Here is a 25,885-nt window from a genome sequence, read left to right as displayed (position 1 = left end):
AGCTGGCTGGCTCTGTTATCAGTTTGTTGATCAGTTTTACAACTGGACAAACTGCGGCTATGGGGAAGGTCTCAGACGTTTCCCTGCTTGCCTAGCAGCGCTTGGGAAAATGTTTATCCCAACGTTGCAGGAGAACGGAGCCCCGCTCTCCTGAAGTTGCGGCTGCCCAGATCCCCGGGAGCTGATTGAAGCAAGGGAAGCTTCTGTAGAAATTCACTGAATAAAATGCTAACGCTTTCAGAGACACAGCTTGTGACTTAAAGAAGCTGAGTCAAAGCTGGGGATTCTCCTGGGGGCTGGCTTTTTATATATAAAAGTACAGACGCAGCTTAATGACGTCATAAGAAGGAGTCTACCCATCCTGGGCTCTTGCTGCAGCATGGAGGAGAACACTGGAGGATATTAGCACATCCTGTTCCCGAGGTTTTCATATGACTAGACTGAATGCTTTTCAGCAAAATGATTGATTTTTTTTTTCATTGCCACCTCCATCTTCTCTAGACCATCTTATCTCTTTTTAAAAAAAAAAAATTGCCCAGCCAATTGTTTGTCTACATTGTCTTGTCCTTCTTTTATTAGTTTTGCTTTTCAGCTGCCCCATCTACAAGCGTTTTTTTTTTTTTAAAAAAGTCACCAGTCTTAATTTATTTTACACTACTGGCTGGTTTTCTCCAGCTCTCATCTTGATTAAATGCCTTTTTCACATAACCTGTGTTTCTCAGTGAGATTCAGGGATGTAATTATCAAAATCTTTTCCAAATCTCCTTGCTGGTATCCATTCTTCTGGTGAGGGCAGAAGCATATATATTAAGACCCATATTATAAATGGTGTGAATTGAGAATCTATTACATCTACGTTCAAACGACCTTTTGATTATATTGATCACAAGATACCCATCATGTGATCACCTTCATCCTTACAGGGACTCTTCAAATAACGGTAGCCAAATGTTATTCTATACGGGGTCTCGTGGTTGTGTACACGGAGCATGACATAATACCTGTATCTTTCGGAGAGCTTAAGAGAAGAAGGGCTGCATATAGCATTCTGATTATGTTTCCAACAATGTTTTCTCTCTTGTTCATTCCATTACTTGCAATAGGTAATTTCAAAGGATTTTTGCTTCCTAATCTCTCTACTGATATATGAGGATAGACAGACAGACAAACAGACAGACAGATAGATAGATATGGCATCTGAAACATTCCATTTTTTTAAGGGGGTAGTTTGGCAATATTTTGGAATATAAAATTTATCATGGTGTCTTAGATGAGCTTCTGTATTACAGTGGCACTTCTCAATTTGTTCTGTAGTAGTCTGAAAGCTGAATTATTGCTCTTCTCTTTCATGTCTTCATGAATTTAACTACAACCTGTATGTGGGGAAACTTTAAGTGTTCATATAGATGTAACAGAAAACTAGAGAATATATCTTTCACCTGCATACCTGCTTTCAGTTTTATGTGGAAGCTACCAATATCATACAAGGAGATGGTTTTGTGGAAGCAGGTGTCTATTTTATCCTTTTTCCTATAATGTGGGGATGGTAGCAAGGTTCGGTGATAAGGTTATAGAAAGGGGGGTGCCAGTGAACTCATCCCCCACTCTACTGATAGAACTACATAGCAATATACCATTAATTTTTCTTAGGAAAAAAAAAAACCTGTGGAGGATACTTTTTGTTTTGATTAAGGATGGAAAATCTTGTTTCACTTCTTCCAAAAAACTGTTTGATGAAATATAGTCTTTGTTCAAGTAATACTGTATTCTTACCTCCAATGACTGCAATATCTGTGCTTGTCGGAGAGCTTCCAATATTTGCACCTAGAAATAAAATACACAAAATTTAATTAGACAGGAGATTTCAAGTAATAAAATAATCACAGCTACTCTATACAGAATAGAGCAAGGATTTTTTTTACCCCTTCCTTTCAGGTTTTCCTGTGAATCTAAGAATGCGAAAGATTGGAATGGCGAAGAGCAGGGTTTTTTTTTTTTTAAAAAAAAAAACACCTTATTAAAAACATTGAAGTTGTACAATATTATACCACATGGAGAGGGGAAAAATACTGCTATATTGACGCAGTAACTCTGCAACCCAAGAAAACATTTATTAAACAATTGCTTTGCAACTCAAGAAAACTCCTATGAAATATTAGAAAACTTTGCAGGAAAAAAAATGTGGATGCAATTATGAATTTGAATCTGAAAAGAACTGAACAGTGACAGGATTTTAATACTATGATTTCCCTGATAATTTTAGTTTTTGGCATTTTGAGCCACCCCATTGTAATTTTGGAGGGCTGAAACACATGGTAGGGACATGATATATATCCCTTGGTCTCTGGGTTGCTGACCTATGATTTATAGTATTTATAGATTCAATATACTAAATGGATATACTTGTCTGGGAAAGAAAGCAAGTCCCACACACCAAATTCTTGAAGGCATTTCTAACAACAATCAACCTGCAAGCTTTATTTCTCACATAGTGACAGCATGACAGGAATGTTGAGTACAGAGAATAGAGGCAGCTTCCACAAAACACAATTCCTGAAGGGCTATGAGGACTGGCATAAGCGCACCAACGTGCCTACCTTCTCTGTTCTATTGTTTCTTTCATTTCTTTTATTTTTCTTATATGTATCCATGTATTAATAACTACATTTTTACTTATACCTCTATTATCTTGTAAGCAATTGACAAGCCAAATAAATAAAGAAGGAAGTGGCTGAGAAAGTAGGGTTGAATGGGAGTGCATTCAACATTCCCCTGTGCATACTTCTAGGCACTTGGAGTGAGGGGGAAACTTCTGAATTGGGCTATGTTAAGGAAACCTCTTGAGACTTTTCCTTCACCACAGCTTTCCAATTCCCTATTCAAGTTTTGTTTATTAGCAGAGCACTCAAACTTCTGAGTTCCCCTCAGTTTGAAATGAAACCCTCCAACTGCAGATAAGCCATCTGCAATTGAACAATCCTCCCTCAATTGATTGTGGAAAAGCAGTGAAGAAGATGCATATCTGGGTCATTTGATGTAAGCAGCTCCAGAGGCTCTGCTTCTTTCTTTGTCTTCATTTTACACCAGAGGAGCATTTGGCTCTCAGAACCCCAATTACACTCTCTACTGGATTATAATAATGCCAGAGTAGATAATTTCACAATTTTCAAAGTATATGAAAAATCCAACTATGGCCCTTGTTAAGAATCTGTGATAAGAAATTGGTTTAAGAGAGTTATTAGTGCCTAAAAACAAATTTAAGCATGAGATCTCAACCTTAATTATAGTTTTCATGGGGAAGGGGAAACCCAAGCTAATAAAAAGCAAAAAAGCCTTTACAGCAAAGGAAGGGAGAAAATTTCAGACAATCCCCTTTTTCTTTCCTATCTCACATAGTAATAGGATACTTAATGCATCAGTAAATTGAGAGCCTTTCATTCCCTTAGACCTCCGTTTTCTTTTTGCTGTGATAGCCACAATTAAAATTCCTTTACTTGAAGAAAACTGTATTTGAAAAATGGGATCACTGCCATGGTTGCAACTAGAACTACAGATAGCTACCTTTTGATGAAAGCTTCTTGATTCCTGTGCAACAGGGGAAAACAATCTGCTAGGGCCAGGGGCCTCTCATTGGCGCACTCACAAAAGACTGTCATTGGGGGTCACTGTTCTAAAACAGATGTCATGGTGAGTGTGGCCAGTCACAAAATGTCCATTTATTAGAAAGCTAACTTTTTGGAGAGATTGATATTGATACTGGAGAGGAGGGGAAAAAGCAAACTGAAGTATTAATCTTTAGATTTTCTTGTAATTCTGTCTGAATAGAAAGTCAGTTTCTGTCTAAAGGTTAAGGTGCTGGCCTAGAAACCAGGAGATTGTGAGTTCTAATCCCACCTTAGTCCTGAAAGCCAGCTAGGTGACTAGCCCACCTCATGGGGCTATTGTTATGGTGAAAAAAAAAGGAGGAAGGAGTATTTAAGTAGGTTCACTGCCTATTTGAGTTATTTATAAAAATAATAAAGGCAGGGGAAGGACACTGGTGGGTGTGGCAGGGGAAGGACACTGTAAAATCTCCATTTCCTCCCCATTCCTGGGGGAAGGTTATTACAAAATACCATTCCCTCCCCACCCCATTAACCTACTTTCCAGCTCCATTCTCCTGTACAGGGCAACAAAAGAAGACCCAGCCAATCAACTGGGACTTGGGAGGCAGGTGGGGGTGGGGCCAGTCAGAGGTGGTATTTGCTGGTTCTCCGAACTACTCAAAATTTCCACTACCGGTCCTCCAGAACTGGAGGTCAGAACCTGCTGAATACCACCTCTGGAACACTTTCTTCTCTCTCTCTTCTAAGTAGAGGTCGGTGTTTATATCAAATGTGTCCATGTAAAAACATGCATGGAATTTGGCCTACCAATTATGCTTTGCATGTAGTACCAGAACAGAAGGTATGTTTTCCAACTACTGACTTGTTTCGTGTAACAAACGGCCACCTTTTTATCCAACCCATTGATCGCTTAGATTTTGAATTCTGGCAACATAGCTACCTTTACAATAACAGCTCCCAATCTACACAACAAAAACAGGAGGGTGGGAAGCAAAACAAGACATCCCTGTGTCTTAAAGTAAATGTAGCATGTCTGTATTTAGAAAATGTTAAGTTTAAGTGATAAAATACATTTCTTACACTGTTGCAACCTACTTTCTCTTTTTTGTATGCTTTTATTCTTTCAATACCTGACCTTCATTAGAAAACACTAATTTAATTCCATTGTTCACTTTTAATCTCAAACTATACACTTATAGTGCCAAAGAAATTACCAAGGACCACTTCTCCCTATTACATTCCTGGAGCGTAGCAAAGATGTTTTGAATGAAGAGGTGAAAACATACTTCACAAACATAATGACCATGAGATATTTGGTTTGTGATGCTAGAAGACATAATTGGCTGCACACTCAATGGCAAACACAATTGGTTGCATACTCAATGGCAAACATAGATTGGACTTGGCATCTTGTGTGAAATGTCCTAAGGTAAGTTTATTTAGAGGAGAAAGCCTGCAAATGTTCTATTAGACATTTATGCAATATTTCCACCCAATATTACAGATATTTGTTGAAACTGCCTGTTAAGCTCAGTAGGTTAACCCTTCATTAATTACTTGTTTGAATACTTGTACTGAATTTGATCCCCAAATTAATAATTGGAGCAACATCAGCAACTTCACAATTCTCCTAGAAGAACCCATTGCCTTAGCGATTCCAAAACTAATACTAAACAATAGTCCATGATTACAAACATTTGCTTAACAATAGTTTGAATTACCAATCATCTGGGAGGGGGGAGGAACACACTTACAATCTAAATTTGAACTTACAACTATTACATTATCTCAAGTCACATGATCACAATGCAGATGTCTGGCAACCAGTTTGCATTTATGGCTGGTTGCATCATGTCACAGTCATGATTTGGAATGTTTTTTTGCCTGTTTTTGCCAAAAAAATGCTATTTGGGGAAGTGGGATTCAATCCTGCAACCGTGTGAGTTGAATCATGGCTGAGGTAAAAGTGGTCATTATAATGAGGTCTGGTCACTTGTTGATTGGAAATTTGGATCCCAACTGTGGCCATAAATTGAGGATTACCTGTACGGTTGTTTAAAAAAACAACAACCGTACAGGTAGACAGAACAATATGGTGTTCATATGTATGCCAAATAATAGGAATAATTATAATTATTACAATTATGATAATGAGAAGTTTAGAGGGGGCAACTGAACCACACCAATAGGTGACTTCAAATGTATTTTCTTAAAAAGATGAAATTAAAGGGGATGAGAAAAAAGCTGTGAAATATCCTAGCTGCCCTATAATCAAAACATTAAAGGCCTGGTATTCCTCATTTAGATTAGATCTCAAATTGCATTCAGATGCAAATATTTAATTGCATTTGTACCTAGTGAAATTATAGATTCTGGATATTTGTGGACTGTTTCTCCACAAAAGCAACACAGTTAAACTGTGAGAAGTTTGATGAATTAAATTCATTATGTTAATGTACTCCCTATAATCTGAGCAACCCACCTTTGGCATTAAAATACTTTGAAATTGCCCGGGGTTTATTCCTGCTGCCTACAATATAACAATGGGCTTGTCTAAAAATAAAAGAGGTTAATTAACCTAGGGATTAAGAGTTTTCTTAATGCATTCTAAAATCAAAGAAAAAACAACTGCAATGGTACCATTATCCATGCAATACCATTGCTTACTGATCCAAGTGAGAGGATGCAATTTGGTATATAGTTCAAGAGCACAGATGCTCTTTTGTTTAGATGACAATATGGAAAAATATTGAGGTCAGGAAAACAACATCAAAACAGTAGTTCCTTGTTTACAACTCATACTTATACATGCCAATCCTGATGAAACCCGGTGACCTTCAATACTCTTCCTTGTTTGATTGGCCTTTGGATGCTATAAAGTATCATAAACAGGTCCAAGGATATTCTTCCATGGGTACCCAAGTGAAGCATTCAAATCCAAGATTTGGAAGACACTGCGTAAAGGGCTAAATTCAAATGCAATTCTCATTATGAACCCCTTTTTTCAGATGTTGCAAGTTCTAAATAAAATCAGCAAGGTGGTGGTAGATAAATGGGAGAAGTTGCTTTGGATAAAATGAAAGCAGCAACAGGAGACACTAGTAGGTATGAAGAAAGAGAAGAGCCAAAGATTACAGAGAGAAATTACTTTAAAAAAAAACCCAGGAAAAAAGACTTCTGATATATTGCCAAAGGCTTCTTTTTGACTGTTATCTTCCAGTAAATAATATTGATGTATGCAGTGATAAAGTATTTTCTGTAAGCAAAAGAAAACTGGAAATATGGCCTGCATTTTTAATACACTTACAATATTTGACTTCAAAACCCCTTATCTTTTTCCTCTTAATTTCATTGCTAGATGTATTCTGATGACTTAGTAAAACTTATCAGGCAAAAATGTCATTTGACTGCAATCTACTTAGTTGTTTTGATATCACATCATACTTTCTATACCCTTGAACTATGCAACAGAATGCAAAGGGGAACTTTGGATATCTTAATTTTACTTTATCTTCTCTTCTTTTGAAGTACCATGATTACAGTATATCATGGATTTTCAAATGATGTCTTTTGGAGCCAACCACGTGGTTTTAGCTTTCTATTGGAGATCAGAGAAATGAATTTGTTTGACATTAATGGAAAATGTGGTTTAAATGCAAAATGGGCACACTCATACATCCTTTCACTTTATTCAGCTAAAATATAGGATCGATTTATCTCCAGCAGCATAAAAAAATGGAGATTCTCTCTGGATACAATAAGATCTCTTTGATGGGGCTTCTACTTTTTTTTCAGGAGTCATTCTGCCTAATGCTTCAAAATGAACATTCTTTCTGGAGCCTGCAGTTATGAAAAGCAGACCCCGCTACTAACCTATACATCTGAGAATATAAAAACAAAACTTGACAAAGTTATAACTAATTGATTAAAGAATGGGGGAGAAATACTTATATATGCAGACTAAGATTACAGCAGACAGCCTCAATCCAATTTCTCCTAGGGAATGAAAATCGATTTGCAATTACTATGTTTCCTTAGCAGTATTTTGGTGCATCTACTGTATACGTAAACCCCCCAGCAGCTATTAACTTCTTCCAACTATCTTGGCCATTAACTATTTTACCAGATTCATTGGAGCATTCTCTTCCATCTGTTCCTGTTCTGTTACTACTGCTAGGTATCCTTCTTATGTAAAATTCCCCAATTGCTAAGACTCTTTTCTCTTCCGTCTCACTTCTAATTCAAGTCATTACAAATTATGAATTGTAAGTGACATTTTGCACCCTGTTGCAACCACCTTACTGTCTTGTTGAGAAAATGTGGAGGCAACCCTACTTGGAATTCTTTCATTCATTCATTCATTCATTCGGGACTATATTTAGCAGGACACATAGAAGTGGATAGAACCAAGCCCAAATAATGTACATCAAAAGAAATGACTGATTTCCAAAACAACTAATAAAATGTATTAGGTTATGTTATATGCTCCCTTGCAAAGCCTGCACATTTGCGCCATCTGTTCTTATCATAGGGGGAAGAGGTATATGCTTTTCTTTCATTTGAACATTAACAATCTTCCAATTAGAAAAAAGTGGTGCAGATACTTGCTTTATTATCTCTAGTCCTAATCAGTGGAACAGAAGATATAAAGAGATGATGCCTCTCAGGCTTCATCTCCCACAAGAAAATCATGCCTTGTTAAAAATGATTACCCAATCACAAATGATACTTTATGATACCAAAATGATTAGTAGAAAACTAGGTGTAAGCAGCAGCATAGAAAGAACTAGAAAATATTAAAAATCATAAGGGGGAGAATGTCACTGCATTGGTCACCACAACCATACACACACACAAATGGATACAAAAACAATATGATAGTCTAAAAATTGGCACTGCTTGTAGAACTCACTCTTTACCTCAAGCATTGCTGTGGAGTGGCACCACATCCTTCTTGATTTACTGTCCAATACCATAAGAATACTTAGGGAAGTTTTAAACTTTTGCTTAATTCTATGGGCTAATTTGCATCTCCAAAACAAAACTGTACAATCCAGAGGAGGCTTGCAGGTTTACATCCCCCGAGAGCTTTATCTTTCTGTAGTTTCCCTGTCCTTTGAAGATAGGTATAAACAAAAACACCCTTATTATCTTAAAAGAAAACAGCAAGGCTGTATCTTCATCCCAGGCTTCTGGAAGAATAGATTGTGCTCTCCTAGCGTCTGTATCTCCTCTATCTACTTAAACTGAAATTGTATGGTGTGTTTCCCAGTGTTAGTGAAGTAGATTTCCTTCGCAAAGATATCTAGAAGCGTGAGTGTAATATGACAGGATCTTTGTTACTGTGGAAAAATAGCTGATTCTCAAACTAACCCCCCAAATAAAATTAAAACAACTAACAGATAAGAGATGTGTATATTCCTCATCTTGTTGAATACCTGCCTCATTGATGAAATAGAGCTTAGCATTAGAAGATATTTATCCTGAATTACTATTTTCAAAGTTTCTCTCCTCCAAGAATTCCTCTAATACCAAGGAGACTTATAACCAGTCACCCATATATTGTTTGTGAGTGGCTTCTTGGATATACACCAGCACCACGGAAATAGACAAGAAGATTGAAACCCGTAGCAATGAAATTTACTTTGATCTAACTTCTTGCTGAAAGATTGTGCATTTATTATACTACGAGTATCAACTTGGAAAACTAAAATAGTGAAAGCCAAAGCAACAGGAATAGTTCCAAATGAGCCAGCCCATGGCTAGCAAGTGTAATGGATGGGTAAAAATGGATCTTCAAGTCTGCACTACTTCTGAAAAATTTGAGAAGTGTTCAACAAACCCTGAATGTTTCAAGTCTACTTCAGCATCTGTGACCTACCTCCTACTGTTGTCCTTATGCTATTACGGATTTCTCTTATATTTTCACTGTTCACTAGTCACAATTCAAGAATCAAAGCAAATTCATATTAGGCTAATCTTCACATTACCAGTAAAGAATGCCCCCATTATATTGGGGGAGACAATGAAAGATCTATTGAGTTTCAATCTGAGATACAAATTTGAAGTACTGGACAATCCACATTGGCCACTGAATTTAGTTAGTGTTGTTGGGTCATAAATTGATTTCTTCTGGATTATGCTACTATTGTACCAAGTTCATTGAGTAGGTATTAACAAGCAAATATTCTTTCTGACTTTTCTAGAGTTAGGGAAAGTTGTTCAACAATCATTTTCACAGAGTCTGCTATATGATTTTCTTATTTGGAGAATAATATTGAACGTCTTTGGCATGGTATATTTTACTTGGGGATATATTTCTGTGTATATACTTATTGCTTTAAAACAGAAAATGAAATAAGACACTAGTTATAAACTATGTTTTAGAAACTAATAGATGCTTCTGCTTTTTTTTAGGACAGATTTCTTTTCTAATTTAGAATTTAACAGTCCATTATTTCTGGATTAAGTTAATGATTAGCTCTGATATTTGTGGTTTATTTTAAGGACACAAACATTACATGAAAGCAAAAATAATCAAGCCTCTGACATTTTAATTTTGCACTGAATGTTGGTAGCGTAATCTTTGGGGGGTTGAATGCAGAAAAAAGGAAGCAGAAGCTCACACATGCCTATATAGTATATATTGTATTTCTCCAACAATGTGACCTCCCCCAATAGGAAGACCCAGCATGTTTTCTAGGCATAAAATGAAATTAAGCCCCTCCCCCAAAACTTAGGGCTATTTTAAAACATGCAAAATGGGGGGAAGGGCGGGGGGACTTGCTGTTAGGAGCGCCCCACGGGCAGCAATTCCTCGCCACCAGCTGCTCCTAATGGGCGATCATGGCAGAGCGCAGAGAGCTCCCTACTCCTGCCAAGCACCTTTGCAGCAGACCCAAGACCTTCAGTGCCCGCCGCTGTTGATTTCCCTTCTGCCCATGCCACCGCCGCGTTTGAAGCTGCCACTTCCCCGTTTGGAGCACCACTGCTGTTTGGAGCACCGCTGCCGTTTGGAGCTGCCGCTTCTGCATTTGGAGCTGCCGCTGCGTTTGGAGCTGCCGCTTCCACGTTTGGAACCCCACCGGTGTTTGGAGCACTGCCGCTGTTTGGAGTTGCCATGTCTGCATTTGGAGCTGCTGCCGCGTTTGGAGCTGCTGCTTCCGCGTTTGGAGCACTGCCACTGTTTGTGGACCACCACCGCCATTTGGAGCACCGCTGCCACTCCAAACACGGCGGCAGCTCCAAATGTGGAAGTGGCAGATCCAAACATGATGGCGGTGCTCCAAATGGCGGCGGCACTCCAAACACGGAAGCGGCAGCTCCAAACGTGGTGGCGGAATGGGCAGAAGGGAAAGCAACAGCGGCGGGTGCCAAAGGTCTTGGGTCTGCAGCAAAGGTGTTTGGTGGGAGTAGGGAGCTCTCTGCGCTTCGCCATGATCACCTGTTAGGAGCAGCTGGTGGTGAAGCTGCCCGCAGGGAGCTTTAGATGAGGATGCAAGGAGGGGAACTAAGTCACCCCCGAAAAGACGGCCTAGCCATTTTTTCGGGGCTCAAAAAAATATAAGACTCGGCCTTATTTTATGAGAAACACGATATATATATATATATACATACATACATACATACATACATACATACATACATACATATATATATATGATAAATAGTGTATATTAATTTCATTGCTTTTAAAGTTAGTTTTTAATTATTAGAAAAAAATGATACTTGACTTGGAAAATAAATTATCATCATGACCATTTGTCTCTTCAAGATGGCTGTATAGATAGATCCTACGGTTTTGTTTTTGTAAATATTCGAAACTCAGTTCATCCATTTCTGGAATTGGACAACAGTTGAAAAATATTGGGCAAATTTCAAGGTGTTTCAAATTACTTGATAAATTTTAGATTTTTGCTAAATAGGCAGGTAGAGGGCATTGCCTGATTTTGTTTTCCAGATTTTTTTTCATACTTGGTATTGATATTGATGTTAAAGGTAAAAGTTTCCCCTATCTAGTCAAGTCCAACTCTGGGAGGCAGTCCTCAACTCTGAGGTAGCCAGAGTTGTCCAAAGACCTTTCCATGATCATGTGACCAGCAAGACTATACACCGAGGTACACAGAATGCTGTTCAATCTTCCCACTGAAATGGTACCTATTTATCTACTTGCATTTGCATGCTTCCGAACTACTAGGTAGGCAGGAGCTGGGGCAAGTAATGGAACTCACCCTGTCACACAGCACAGAACCCAGGGTGCCAGTTTTTCCAGCTGACAAGGTTCAGCGTTTTTTAACCACTGACAGATATCAAACTGGGTTTGAATAGCATCAGGGATTGTATTTCTGTAAGAACTGTAAGAATACTGACAAACCAAGGGATTTTGAAGAGGAAAGGGTGTATGTTAATACCTACTATTTTGACATCTCTCACAATAGCTTCTAGCTCTTAAGACCACTTTTTTGATCATGTTTACCTACCTGATCTCTTTTCCATCTCACATCACATGTTTTATGCTCAGAATGCATGAGTTTCTATTCCCTATTCCAGGGAACATTTACAGTATACTAGATTCTGGACTGATTTTTCTTATATTCCACATTTGAAAATATGGTGTTTTTTCTTTTTTCTACATCTTCAGCTTTTTTTATAGCTGAAGACCATTATTTTTATTGTTTTATCTTTATCAAAAATATATTATTCATTATCTTCTTTCAATAATGTCATTGCTATCTTGCCTAGATTAACTCTCTTAACTATACCAGTGCCCTATCCATATCTATTTATTCTTGAGCCCCACACCTCAACTTATTAACAATGTTATTAATGTTTATTAATTTTCACTTCTTTTTGTCAGTGTTAAGTTCAGTAATCATGCAGGTTGAGATTATGTTTGTCTTCTTAATATTTAACTTTAAACCTTTTTTGTATCCTCTTTTTACTTTTATTATAAACTCTTTAAATCCTCTTTACTTCCAGCTAATAAAAGTGTCATCCACATATCTCAAAGTATTAATATTTTGAACTCAGATTTTGATTCCACTCTCATAAGTCAAACAGATAAAATGATAGCATGCATCCGTGTTTAACTCCCTTTCCTCTTCAAAATCCCTTAGTTTCTCAATATTCTTAACAGTTCCTATAGAAATTTCTTGTTTATCACAAAGAATAATCAGCACAGCGATTAGTCTTAAAATATTCACACATTTACACATGTTTGCATCAGCTATTAACATACCTTGCTATAGTTAATAAACAAAGGTTAGCCTCCTTCTTAAATATTCATACTCTCTCCCTTATCTATCTAAAATTAGCCATTTGAACTCTGAATTCTTCTGCCTTTTCTGAAACCTGCCTGTATTATGTCGGGATCTATTCTTCTTCGAAAGTTCTTAAACAAAATGTACTTGCATAAAGAATTTGCGCAATGATTTTGTAATTTGTGCCTTATCCTATGTTTTTTCATGCAGATTTCTGCTGATGCTAGTTGCATCTTCACGTACATCTTTAAACAATTCAATGCACCGGGTGCACTATTTCCTATTTCACACATGACTTATTGCTTGTTGTCCATTATTTTCTAATGCACCCAAGTCCGAAATACATTTTTTCTATAGAGGTTTCTGTGATACTACAATCCCATTTTAGTACAGTATTTTCCTCTTCCTTTTATTTCAAATACCTCTAACAGATGCCTCTTCCATGATTATTCTTATTATATTGTTAGCTGTAAATTCTTCTGAGATTCCTCTGAGAATCTTAAAAAGATCTTTCAAATTCCCTTTCCTATTATTTTCTCTATTTGTTGGCATTCATGATTAAGATTCCTCCGTGGACTTTCTTGCTTGATGTTTTGATGGCACAATTGTAAATTGCAGCTTCCCAATCCTGTGCTATTTTATGGCATGGAACCCTGATATATGCACCAAGATTTCCCCGCTGATAAGGTACAATGTCATGAACAACTCAGATCTAGTGCTGTCATTGGTGTATAATAAATCATCAACTTGTCTACCCAGTAAAGCTGGGATAAGGTAAGAGATAGGGACATTAAACATTCTAATGGAGGCCTTTTCAAGGATCTTTCAGACCTGCTACCTCCTCCTAACTACGTGCAATTCTGAATTAAATCTAATGTCACCATCTTAGGTTTCTCTACATCTCATCTGATCAGGTTTCTGGGGTGGTTTGAGGGAGTCTCTCATTCTCATTACCACCATTCACCCTCAAGGCTTCAAACAGCCTGAAAAATGGATTGGGGGAAAAGGGTGGGGAGAACTGGGGAAAAGTTTGCTTTTGGGAAACTTCCTGTCCCAGTCTTCACCCTCAATCCATAAAAAAACCCACTAAAAAACAGGTCAGAAAAATTGCCCAGGGTATATTTCTACTTTCTGCAATACAAACCAGTAGTTATGTGCCACTGGGCCAGTCCAAATAAAGTAGTTCAACCTATCTAAGATATGGTTTTCTGCTTGACCCTTATGTCTTCATGCTAGTAATGAGAGAAGTTGTGTCATCACAGCAAACCAATATCTGGTCAATACCATTCTTATTAGATTCTATTACTTTGCTGAAATGCATATGTGGAAAATACTATCTACTTAAAGCAGACATAATTATTGAGACACTCCTATGGCTTTTCTACTTTCATTCTCCATGTTCTAATTTAACAATGGCTGGTTTTATTTCTTTCTTTTAACATGCACTATCAAAAAGTTAATCTGTGTGTGGAGGAGCTCTGGTGGAATTAATAATCAGCATGATCTTTAATTACAGGACATGTGCAGCAGATGTGCCCTGGTGATAGCGACAATTACCCATCTGACAAAAATAGTCATGTCACGCTTCAGACAAGCAAGCTACTGTTTCACCTCTACATATGCCGATTGGTCACCTCCAGGCAGCTGTCAGGATATGTAAGTCATTGCACTGGTCTACGCACTTTTTTTTTTAAAGGAGGTGCAAGGGCAGAATGTGCTTAGTGCACACTACCTCACTGATTTAAGATATGGCTTTGCTGAAAAGCAATACCACTAAGCAGACATGTGGAATTCATAATTTCATCCACTCAGTTACTGACTAGAGTTGGTTAGCAGAGAGTCTGCAAGCGTAACATAGGGGTTGAATCCCTGTCTGAGTAATGCTGTTAAGAGCACAAGATAGAAAACACTGCCCTTCTCTTTCTAGAAAGGCTAAGCCTCCATGAAAAAAAGGAAAAATGTTCCCCTTAGGCTACTTCTCATTTAAACCATCCTCACATATCCTTTCTCTGTCGGATCTTAGATGTTTCCTTCACTGAAGCCTCATCCATCATGCCTTTATTCAGACAGGAAGCACAGCAAATAAGCATTCATTCAAGATCATTATAAGCCCTTGGGTCAATCACAAGTCTGTGACCAGAAGAATCAGATGCTTCTGAAGCCTTAAGGCTTGATTTGTTTCTAACTAGCATAATAGTTTAGCCACAATCATCCTTGTCTCATCCTACACCCCTATCTTGCACACACCCACACCCATCCACAAATGGATGAAAAGATTAAGAAGCTATGGGGAAGAAAAAAAATTCAGTTCATGGGGAAAAGCAAAGTTACAGAAGCAAAGAAATAGTTGCACATGCTAATTTTTATATATAATTCCAGTTTTAATTTATTAATATAATTTAAAATAGAAATGCCATATATATGAATACCATAAAAACGATGACCTGTGTTCTTGTTCAGTTTGATATGTGTCTCTAAACTGTTGCTGAACAATGTTAGACCTCTGCTATTTTCTTCTTATCTCTGCTTATCTTTACCTGGATATGGACTAGACAATTCTTCCAACAGAGGGCAACTTTAAACGGAGTATTACATCAGGAAAATCTAGGATACCCAGGAACCCTAGATGAAGCTGCGGAGGGAAATGAGCAAGAGGCTTGTGCTGTAGATTGAATTAGGGACAATTAGTTGCTATAACTTAAGTAGAACTATGAATTTTCCCTAACAGGTATGATGTACAGTTTCTTGCCATTCAATTCTTGGTTAGATCTAGCTAGCTCTTTTTCTTATATATTCTTAAACAATATTTAAGGAATAGAAAATCCTGAAATAAAATTCAGATGGTTAAGAAGGAATGTTGAACTAAAAGCTCTTGGAATAAAACAGTAAAGATATTTGGAGGGAGAATATGTCAACCTGAGGCCTTAAACTGTCCTTCTCTTTAGTATTATTACAAGAGGGGAAGATATGGCTACATAGCATTTATAGTTTTATGCACCTATAACATGTCCCTTTCCTGGTAATCATTTTCCCCTCTACATTCAGATGTAGTTTGGCTCTAACTAAGGATCTACCAGTTAACCTAGTCCAGAAATTAAATTCTGGGAACTACAATAAAAGGCCATTATTGTACTACAAAATGGGACCACTATTCATTCATACACATATTGATAATAATTTACAAGTTTGTGCATTGTCATGCTCTATATTTACACACAAGCTTTTATCCCTTCTTTTACCATTTATCCCTTCTTCTACTATCCTTTGATTTATTGGGACTATGATTTTTGGACAGTGGCCACTATATGGTCATATAATAGTCTGGATTTACAATTTCAATATGCCCAGTGCACACCAGGTTGATTTAATTTGCTGAGCATTGTGTTTCAGTATAAAACTTGTGGGAAGTACACATTTAATATTAAAGCGATCTAATGCTAGGATTTCATGAAATGTGTCTTCCTGACATGCTTCTTCATTAGTAATTTAACTATGCTTTACTCAACCCTTTTTCTAGGCTCACATAATACACCAAATGATAAATAATCACAGAGGCTGAGTTCATACAACATGCTAGTTTAACTATAGTTGGCTATTTTGTGGCTCAATATGCCATGAAAACTCAAGTCAATTAAATTACATAAAATGCAGGACCATGACATGTTTTTACAATGTAGCTGAACAATAAAATATTTAAAGCCAGCTACAAATCAGTAATAAGAAGTGCTAAAAATAGTCATTTATTTGGGCCATGTTTTAGAACTTACTAATCTAATTTTGACTTCATGGACTTACACAAACACACTTTGGAACATGGTTATCATTTGAACTATTTATTTTTCTAATGTTTTGCAGTTTAGTTTCCCCAAAAATAAAAAAGCCTACAAAAAAGAAAGATGTATACATAAAATTGCATATTTTAGAGAGATTATTTTTCTTAATTGTAATGTAGCAGGAATGGATTTAACCGATTTAAGCCTGAATCAGGGCTGTCTAGAGTGATGGTCTTTGGCTAGGGAATATGACTGGGTAATCAAATACCTACCTCTTTTTAATACCCTGTTTCTCCAACAATATGGCCTCCCCCAATAGGAAGTCCCAGCATGTTTTATAGGCATGAAATGAAATTAAGCCCCTCCCCCCCAAATTAAGGCCTATATTAAAACATGCGAAAGGGCGTCGGTACTTACCTGATACGCCTGTTCTCTGTGAGCTGTGAAGAGCATCCAGAAGTGGAGGTGCTTCAGTCTCTTCTGGAAAGGCTGGGCTTAAAACTCCAGGATGCTCCTCTTCCATGGGACACCTCCTCAGCGTCCCCCAGTTTTGCGAAGACTGAATGCCAAAGTCCGGGACTCATTATCTAATCAAGATCCCTGACTGGAACGGAACCCCACCAGACGGAAAGAAATGGGTGGGGCTGGATGCTCTTCACAGCTCACAGAGAACGGACGAATCAGGTAAGTACCAACGCCCTTTCTCCCATGAGCTGTTCAGAGCATCCAGAGGTGGGACATACCAAAGCTTGGCCTGTCCTTAGGGAGGGACTCCGTCTGGATCGAAATCCACTCCTAAACTCTGTGGACCCTCTGCAGGACTCTTCTGCCAAATGAAGCATCCGCTGAGGCCTAGACATCAATTTTGTAATTTCTGACAAAGGGAGATGGTGAAGCCCAAGTTGCCGCTCTGCAAATTTCACCTATGGAAGCCTGTGTGGCCCATGCTGCTGATGTTGTCGCACTCCTTGTTGAGTGGGCTGCAATGCCCTTAGGAACTGAGATGGACTGGCATTCGTAACTTTTAGCTATGGTGGCTCTCAACCATCTACTGATGGTTGTCACCAACACCTTTTGCCCTAAAGTGGATGGGTTGAAGGATAGGAATAGAGCCTCAGATTTTCGAAATGCCGCCGTACAGTCTAGATAGATGCTTAAGGCCCTTCGAACGTCAAGTCGATGTCATTGATGCTCCAGTCTATGAGATGGATTCAGACAAAAAAAATTTGGAGGCACCAACTCTTGTGCTCTGTGGAAGGCTGAATTTATTTTAGGAGCAAACGATGGATCCAATCAGAAAATCACTCTGTCCGCATGAAACATGCACAGGTCCTTTCTCATTGACAATGCCGCCAATTTGGAAATTTTCCTAGCTAATGTGATAACAATTAGGAAGGCCACCTTATATGTCAGGAATTTAAGACTATTGGTTCTTAAAGACTCGAACGGGCCAGTTGTAAGTGCGGTTAACACCTTGTTGAGGTCCCAGGTGGGATAGCAGTGAATTATAGGAGGTCGTAAGTTTGCAGCACCCTTAAGAGAGCTGCGGACATGTGGATGATGCGTTATGGACCGGAGGTCACCCCAGGCTATCACCAAGCCACCACCTGTCTGTGTAAAGTATTTGGAGATAGGCCCTTGGTCAACCCCTCCTGTAAAAAGGCCAATAATTGTTGTAGTGATGGGGCAGTTGGGTCGATCTTAGACCCCTGGCACCAGCGACAGAAGGCGGACCATGTGGCCTCGTACATACAATTTGTTGAAGACCGTCTGGATGCTTGAATGGTGGCAACAGCATCCTCTGAAATCTGTTGGGCCCTTAAACGGCTCCGCTCAACCTCCATACAGCTAGACTGAGCCACTGTGGGTTCGGGTGAAGTATCGGCCCTTGGGAGAGGGAAATCTTCGACAGTGGAATTTTCCAAGGTTGTTCTCTCGACAGGTCCTGTAAATCTGCGAACCACATTCGCCTGGGCCAGTAAAGGGCGACCAATATCAATTCCGCTCGTTCCTCCAATTACTTCTGGATCAACCTGGGTATTACCAGGAGTGGAGGAAATGCATTTAGAAGTCCGGGAGGCCACTGACATTGCAGGGCATTGATGGCCTCTGCACCCTGAGTCGGGGACCTTGAAATATACTGGGGCAATTGGCTGTTGAGAGGAGAGGCAAATAGATCGATCACTGGTTGCCCAAACCTCTGCACTGCTTCCTGGAAGACAGATGGGTGTATGCTCCACTCTGCCTGATCTATTGAGGCCCTGCTGAGCCAGTCTGCTTGTGTGTTTAAGGCCCCTGCTATGTGTTCTGCCTTGAGTGAAAACAGATTGGCCTCGGCCCACTTGAACAACTTGGCCGTCTCCAGCATCAGAAGTTTGGAATGGGTACCCCCCTCTCTGTTTATGTGGGCCTTGGTTGTGATATTGTCTGTCAAGACCAGAACTTGGCGTGATTAGAAAAGAGGTAACTGCGTAAGGCCCGGTGAACTGCTCGCAGCTCCAACGGGTTGATGCTTTGTGATTGTTTGGAAATAGTCCAAATTCCCTGCACAGTGTGGGATTGGAAGTGAGCTCCCCATCCTACCAGGCTGGCATCGGTTGTAATCGTTGCCCTGTAAGGTTCCTTGAAAGGACACCCCTTTTTAATTGCTTTTTCCAACAACCAGCGGAGCGATTAGAGAACATTGGGCAGTACCTTTATCCAGACGTTGAAAGTGGCTCTTCCGGATCGCTGGAAAGGTAGCAGGAACCATTGCAGCTCTATAGAATGGAATCGAGCCCAAGGCACAATGGAAATACAAGAAATCAGTTTCCCTAACAGCTGAGACAGCACTGCCAGGGAAACCTTCTTTAAGGCTCTGATCTCTCTGGCCAAAGACTGAATACTGTTTAACCTGTCCTGAGAGAGAAAGACCTTGCCCTCCATGGTATCTATCACTGCCCCTAAATGAACTAACCTAGTTGAGGGGATCAAATGGCTTTTATCCCAATTTATGGAAAAGCCATGACCCTGAAGGGTCTCCAGAGTAATCTTGGTATCCAATTTTGCTTGATGTCTGGAAGATGACAAAATTAAAATATCATCCAGATAACATTGTAAGTGAATAGATTTGATCCTGAGTGAGGCAGCCAAAGCCGCGAGGACCTTGGTAAAAGTCCTTGGGGCCGAAGCTAGACCGAATGGTAGGGCAATATATTCGTAGTGCCGATCACAATATCAAAATCTAAGATATTTGTAGTGAGCAGGTCTAATTGGTATATGTAGATAAGCCTCTGTGAGATCTATAGAGGTCAGGACATCGTTCTCTCTGATGCTGAGCAGAATGGACTGGAGAGTAGTCATCTTGAATTTTCGATAAACCAATGATCTGTTCAGACGTTTGAGGTCCAGAATTGCCCTCCAGACCCCTGAACTCTTTGGGACCACAAACAATAGAGAGTAGCAGCCTTGACCCCGTTGTTCAGATGGGACCTCTCTAATGGCCCGAATATGTAGAAGATGATTGATAGCCTCCTGCATCAACACCCTCTTAATGGGGTCCGTGGACCTAGGGCTCCTAACAAAAAAGTTTGGGGGGGAGGATTGAAACTCTAGCACCAAACCAAACCTAATAGTGTCCTTGACCCACGCATCAGAGGTGGAACTGTCCCATTGATCAGCAAACCATTTTAGCCGCCTTCCAATGGGAACTGCTGTCAAGGACTCACTTGGGGCGATGAAAAAATCGCCCTCCAGTGCCTCTGGGGTTTCTTCTGTTTTGGCCTCCCCACTGACCTCTATCGGAAGATTCAGGCCTATCCTGTCTAAAACTAGGCCTGTAGCCTGATGTTCTCTGGGAATGTATGGCCCTTGATAGTAGGGCCGAAAGGAACCCCTTCGAAACGACTGGGGCGTTCTGTTTTCAGACCTCCGAAAAAGAGGGGGAAGCACTTTTTTCTTGTTTCTATTCTCTATAAGGAGGGGCTCCAAGACACTGCCAAATAATTTATCCCCCGATATTGGGGCTGATGCCAACTTGCATTTATGCATTGGTGGATGCCTGCCAATGCCTGAGCCATAGCAGTCTCCGTGCTGATACGTGAGATGCTATGGCCCTAGATGAGAATTTGGCTGCATTAAATGTGGCATCGGCTGAGAATTCTGCTGCTGCAATAATTTTAGCTATGTCCTGGTGGGCTCTGACATTTGAGGCCGGCAATATATCCCTCAAGTGGAAGAGCCATTGGAGGGAGGACTGTGTAAAAAAGGATGCCGCTGTAGCAGCCCTAATGGCCCAGGCGTCAGAAACGTGCGTCCTACGGAGTGCCAACTCTGCTCCCTTTTCTTCCGGTCTCAGGGCTTCCTCGGCCTCGTTGGGAAAGGTTGAAGAGGCGGCCAGTGCCATAATGGGCTCATCCACCTCTGGCGTTTTGAGAAGATTTGAAAACTCTGGTGCCAAATTATAATATAGTTTATTGTACCCTGTTGGGGCTGGGTATGATGCTGCTGATGCCCATTGATTTTGTACTAATTCAGCAAACGTACGAGGGACAGGAATAGTTTCCGCCTCATTAGACGGTTGTGAGAATATTGGATCCTCGGATTCGTCCTGAGACCCTGTTGACAATGGATGAGGGTTTGATGTGCCTAGTGTAGCGGTGTTCTTTGCCTTGAACAGTAAGGATTTAAAGAGGTGCGGGCGAAAAAGGCCAGAAAAAGTAGGTTGGTCCAGAATGAGGCCGTCGTCCGACATTCCCCGTTCTAGCGGGTCAGTCTCTGACAACCCCAAGTTCATCTGATGGATCAACCCTGCCTCCATGGGAACATCCTGATCCTCAAAGTCCACCTCCTCACGAAGACCCTGGGCTGGTATGTTAGGAATATTGGGGAATACCTGAGTTTGATGTTGTCCGATATGCGCAAAGGATCCAGTGGACAGGATCCCGTATCCGAAGTGGCCAAGAAGCGTCTGGTCCTGATGGATTGCTGAACTCTAGCTGCAATGCCCCTTTGAATCGCCATCTCCATCCATTGCCTCATTTCCATGGGGATAGTCTCAGGTAATCCCTCCTCCTGTCTTAGGCCGGCGACTGTAGGGGTGAAGGTTGCCTCTGGGATTGGCCGGGCAGTGCTCATTGGAGGAGATGTGTCTATGGGAGGTTATCCAGAAACAGCCTGCCTGGGCTGGGTAGATAAGTCCAAGGGCCCTATCAATGGGCTTGGGTTCTGATTGTTGTGTCATAGCCATCTTGTCTGCCTCCCTGGCTCATTTCTGCAATTGCCTTCCCAAAGCTAGGTGCTGTCTATGGGCATCCTTATCCGCTGCCTTAGAGGCCTTTTTGAAGCCCACTGGCTTATCTCGGGACTTATTTGACTTGGAGCGGAAAGAGTTGTCACCTTCCATTGTGGATGACTGATTGTCTTGCCTCTGACTTTAATTTTAAATTTTCTTTTTTGAAAAATTTATTATGATGATGATTATTGTTGTTAATATTTGTACTTTGGGGTGTGCCTTCCCCTGCGGTTGAAAGTAGAACGCTCCTCCAGGAGAGTAAGAAAATATACATACATACATACATATGTGCATACCCATATGCATAGACATATGTCTATATCTATATGTATAACTGTGTATATGGTAAACAGTATCTAAAGGTCCCCAACAAGGGAAACCCCCAAGTGCTCCAAGCGAGAAAAACTCTGGATCCCTGGTCCCCAACAAGGGAAACCAGCTATACAGGCTCTGAGGTGAATCCTTTCCTGTCAAAACCAAATGTCCCACAATTTAAATGGCACATGCAGTTTCAGTCCGAAGAAATGATCCAAAGGCGATTGCAAAGAAATGCCAGTTTATTTTGTGGAGATGCTTCACTCTGCAACTAATCCAACAGAATCTAATTGGAGATGATACTTCACCTCATGGTACTGATACAATCCATTTTTGGGAACGGTCTTAATCAGCATCCTTGATCAGTAATGTTAGGAATCTGTCCACCAATTAGTTGGGTTGGCAATATATAAACCAACAACGTATGTTTGTAGCTATAAGACAAAATCACTGTATTGATTTATACTATATTCCAATTTGGTTGATTATATTGCAAATTACCATAAGAGGGAACTAGAGATCATAGCTTGCTTTCTCTGACATTCTGTATCTTTGACATTATGCTGCTATCTAAGGTTCTCTTTGTATTTATGCTGTGCTTATACGTTGATATTTTTGTTTACTGTAAATGAAAAAGGCAAATGGTAAGAAGACTTCGTAACTGAATATTCTTTGGACTGTAAAACGTATATGACCTGGACCATTTATTCGACTGTGCTATTTCTTAAAGTAAACTTTAACTCAATTTAGTGTATCTATGTGTGGCTGAATAATTATTCATAACTACTCTCATAAACGTTTCCATGTGCATATCCTTGTTATTCAAGGGTTATTCAGTACATATCATAACAAGTAAGAGTGGATTCCACACATTAGCTATTCTTACAGTCTCATTGTTAAGTGGATTAGTCATGAATTCCAACGCCAGGCTTAGTTAGCATCAGAACTAAAACCTGGTGGAGGCATTCAAAGATGCAAAACTTCGATAAGTACACTTTATTGTGAAAGAATTCTAAAAGAGAATTCCAGTGACTGTTATAAATCAAGTGCAAACCCCATTTATAGTGAAATCAAGGTTCAAATCCCTACATCTTTTTCTCCTGCCCTTGAGGTGATTCTCTTCTGTGGGTAGGAAGACTATTTTCTACCTATCCATTGTTTTGATAATGTTCTAGTCTGGTTTCAGTCTGTTTACTCTTGACCTTGCCTGAACTAGCTTTCACATTCTATTTTCAAAAGCAGGGCACTGCTTTGCAACATCCTTTGAAGAGGAATTTGGTGAAAAAGAGCAGCCTTTTGAATGGTTGTGTACCTTTTCTTGTACACCTGATTCTAGTGCTATTTTGTCCTGGCCATGTTTCCAATAGGTTTTCAGTAAATGTTTCAATTCTTCCATTATTATCTCATCCTGTATCCTGCAGCCACATGAACAGAAGTATAAGTAGTCGTCACAACCTCAAATGGGAGCAGTGACCACTGCTAAGCAATGCAGCCATAAAGTCAAACTTCACATGACCACATTTACATCAGTTCCAGCTGCAGTCATTAAGTGCAACATCATGTGACCATGACATGCAACTTCCTGTCAGCTTCCCCAGTCATTTTGCTTGTCAGAAGGATGGCAATCGCATGAGTATGGGACCTGCAACTATTCTAAATGTGCCAAGCACCCAAATTGTGGTCATGGGACATGCAGAGGTTGTGACAGCTGCAAATTTGAGGACTTGTCCTAAGTATCCTTTTTCAATGCCATCTTAACTTCTAATGGTGGTTACTAAGCAAGGACTAACTGAGGAGGAATTTAAATTGGAAAGAGAGACCTTAAGGCAGAATAAAGATCTTTAACTCTTCAAAAAGGACATTAGGAGGAGATGTGTGGATTGTATCTGAGAAGGAGTCCCTTTGGCATCATGAAAAATACCAATAGGTTCTCCTGATGAACTAATAAAGTCCTGATATGATCCATGTTGCTGAAGAGGAATTCCTGATTTTTTTTTCAGACTAAGACAATTAAGTGCAATAAGGCTAATTGGGGGGGGGGGGAATCACAAAAAAGGAATTCCACTAAGATTTACAATTCCCTTTTGCCATCAATTAACACAATTCTCCAGACCTAGAAACACAAAGTTTAGTCAAGAGCCAAACATCATCAATACTTATTTTTGAAGTGGAAATAACTATTCTTCAAACTCAGCAACAAAATTAGCAATTGTTGCCCTTTTTTCTTTTTTTCAGGGAGAAGTAAATTGGTCAGGCCAACTAGATTTCTGAGACATTATTCCTAATCAACCTTGGCAACACTGACTTCTGACTGAAAATATTTGAGAACATTTAGGTATCCTTAAAAAAATACCTGGAGAGCACAGTGAAGCTGCAATTAAAATCAACTTAGGGTTGGTTGTTCCTCGGGGTCATGTTAATACACATTCCACAGATCTCTGAGCCAGCAGAAAAGGTTGTATAATTTTCATTGCCCTGAATGCTAAACTTTAATCTGCCTTAGTAACAAGAAGGCTTCTTACAGCATTAATGAGGAATATTTTAATGGGAGTGATTGGTGGATTTCGTTGGCTTTGCTTCCCCTACTATCTAGTGAGACATCAGATAACTGAATTTTGCCCCATTTTATGACCTTTTCTTGCCACAGTTGTTAAGTGAATCAGGGCAGCTGTTAAGTGAATAACATGGCTGTTAAATGAATCTGGCTTCCCCACTGACTTTGCTCATCAGAAGGTCACAAAAGGTGATCAGCTGATCCTGGGACACTGCAACCATCATAAATATGAACCAGTTGCCAAGCACCCAAGTTTTAATCTTGTGACCATGGAGATGCCACAAGTCATAAGTGTGAAAGACATGTCACTTTTTTCAGTGCCGTTGTAAATTCAAACAGTCACTGAATGAACTGTTGTAAGTGACTACCTGTATCTTCTACTATCTAGTAGATAATATGGAAAACCATCATCAATCACCTTCTGTAAGCTAATGTGAGGTTGATATAGGCAAGTGTTGGGATGGCTCCTTCAACAATATTTGACAATCTTACCTGAATGACACGTCACCAGTGTTGAGGTCTTCTACCCTAGTATTTCATATTAAATCCTTAGCTGGGCAATTTTGGGGCACAGATTCATGGCCTGATCTGTAACTAGCTCTGTTGACAGGCCACTGAAACAGAGGTACCAAAGATGAAGTGGGAGAGAGGTCTCTTAATGCACCGTGTTAGTCTCCTCCTCTTTTCAATCTACATCTTTCACTCATACCAACTTGTTAGCTGAGCTATTTTTAGAGGTGGGTTTACTGGTCTTCTGTAACTGTGCTCATAATTAACCCAAAGACATGTCACAGCCACAGTAGGAAGCTTTATGAAGAACATCAGGACATTCTCTTTTAACTCATCCCATCCTCTTCTTTTGCACTTGTGAAGGTCATTAGGCTAGAAGGAAAAACTGGCTGAACTCTTGTCACTTTTGTGCCAATTCCCACATGTCTCAAATGGTAAAGCTTTGCAGGGAACAGAGGTGATGGCAAGGGGTACCCCAAAAGAAAAAAAATTCAAAGATGATACATTTTATTGGCAGAAGCCACAGATTGAAGGGACAATCAAAGGGACAATAGAAGTAGGACTACTCCGAGATGCAAACTATTCCCATCCCTTCT

At 39.8% G+C, this 25,885-nt stretch overlaps 1 protein-coding gene across 1 annotated transcript in view; it reads right to left on the bottom strand.

Moving 5' to 3' along the window:
- Positions 1–25,885, bottom strand: part of GYPC (glycophorin C (Gerbich blood group)) — a 52,160-nt gene that overhangs the window by 12,119 nt on the left and 14,156 nt on the right. Inside the window, exon 2 of the mRNA XM_026707926.2 lies at positions 1,774–1,824. Coding sequence (XP_026563711.1) covers positions 1,774–1,824 — 51 coding nt within the window. The remainder of the gene's footprint in view (positions 1–1,773; positions 1,825–25,885) is intronic.

Source organism: Pseudonaja textilis, chromosome 1 (assembly GCF_049901715.1).
Source record: "Pseudonaja textilis isolate UNSWEBS1 chromosome 1, rPseTex1.2, whole genome shotgun sequence".
Lineage (NCBI taxonomy): Eukaryota > Metazoa > Chordata > Lepidosauria > Squamata > Elapidae > Pseudonaja > Pseudonaja textilis.
This window is presented reverse-complemented; position numbering and strand designations above follow the sequence as displayed.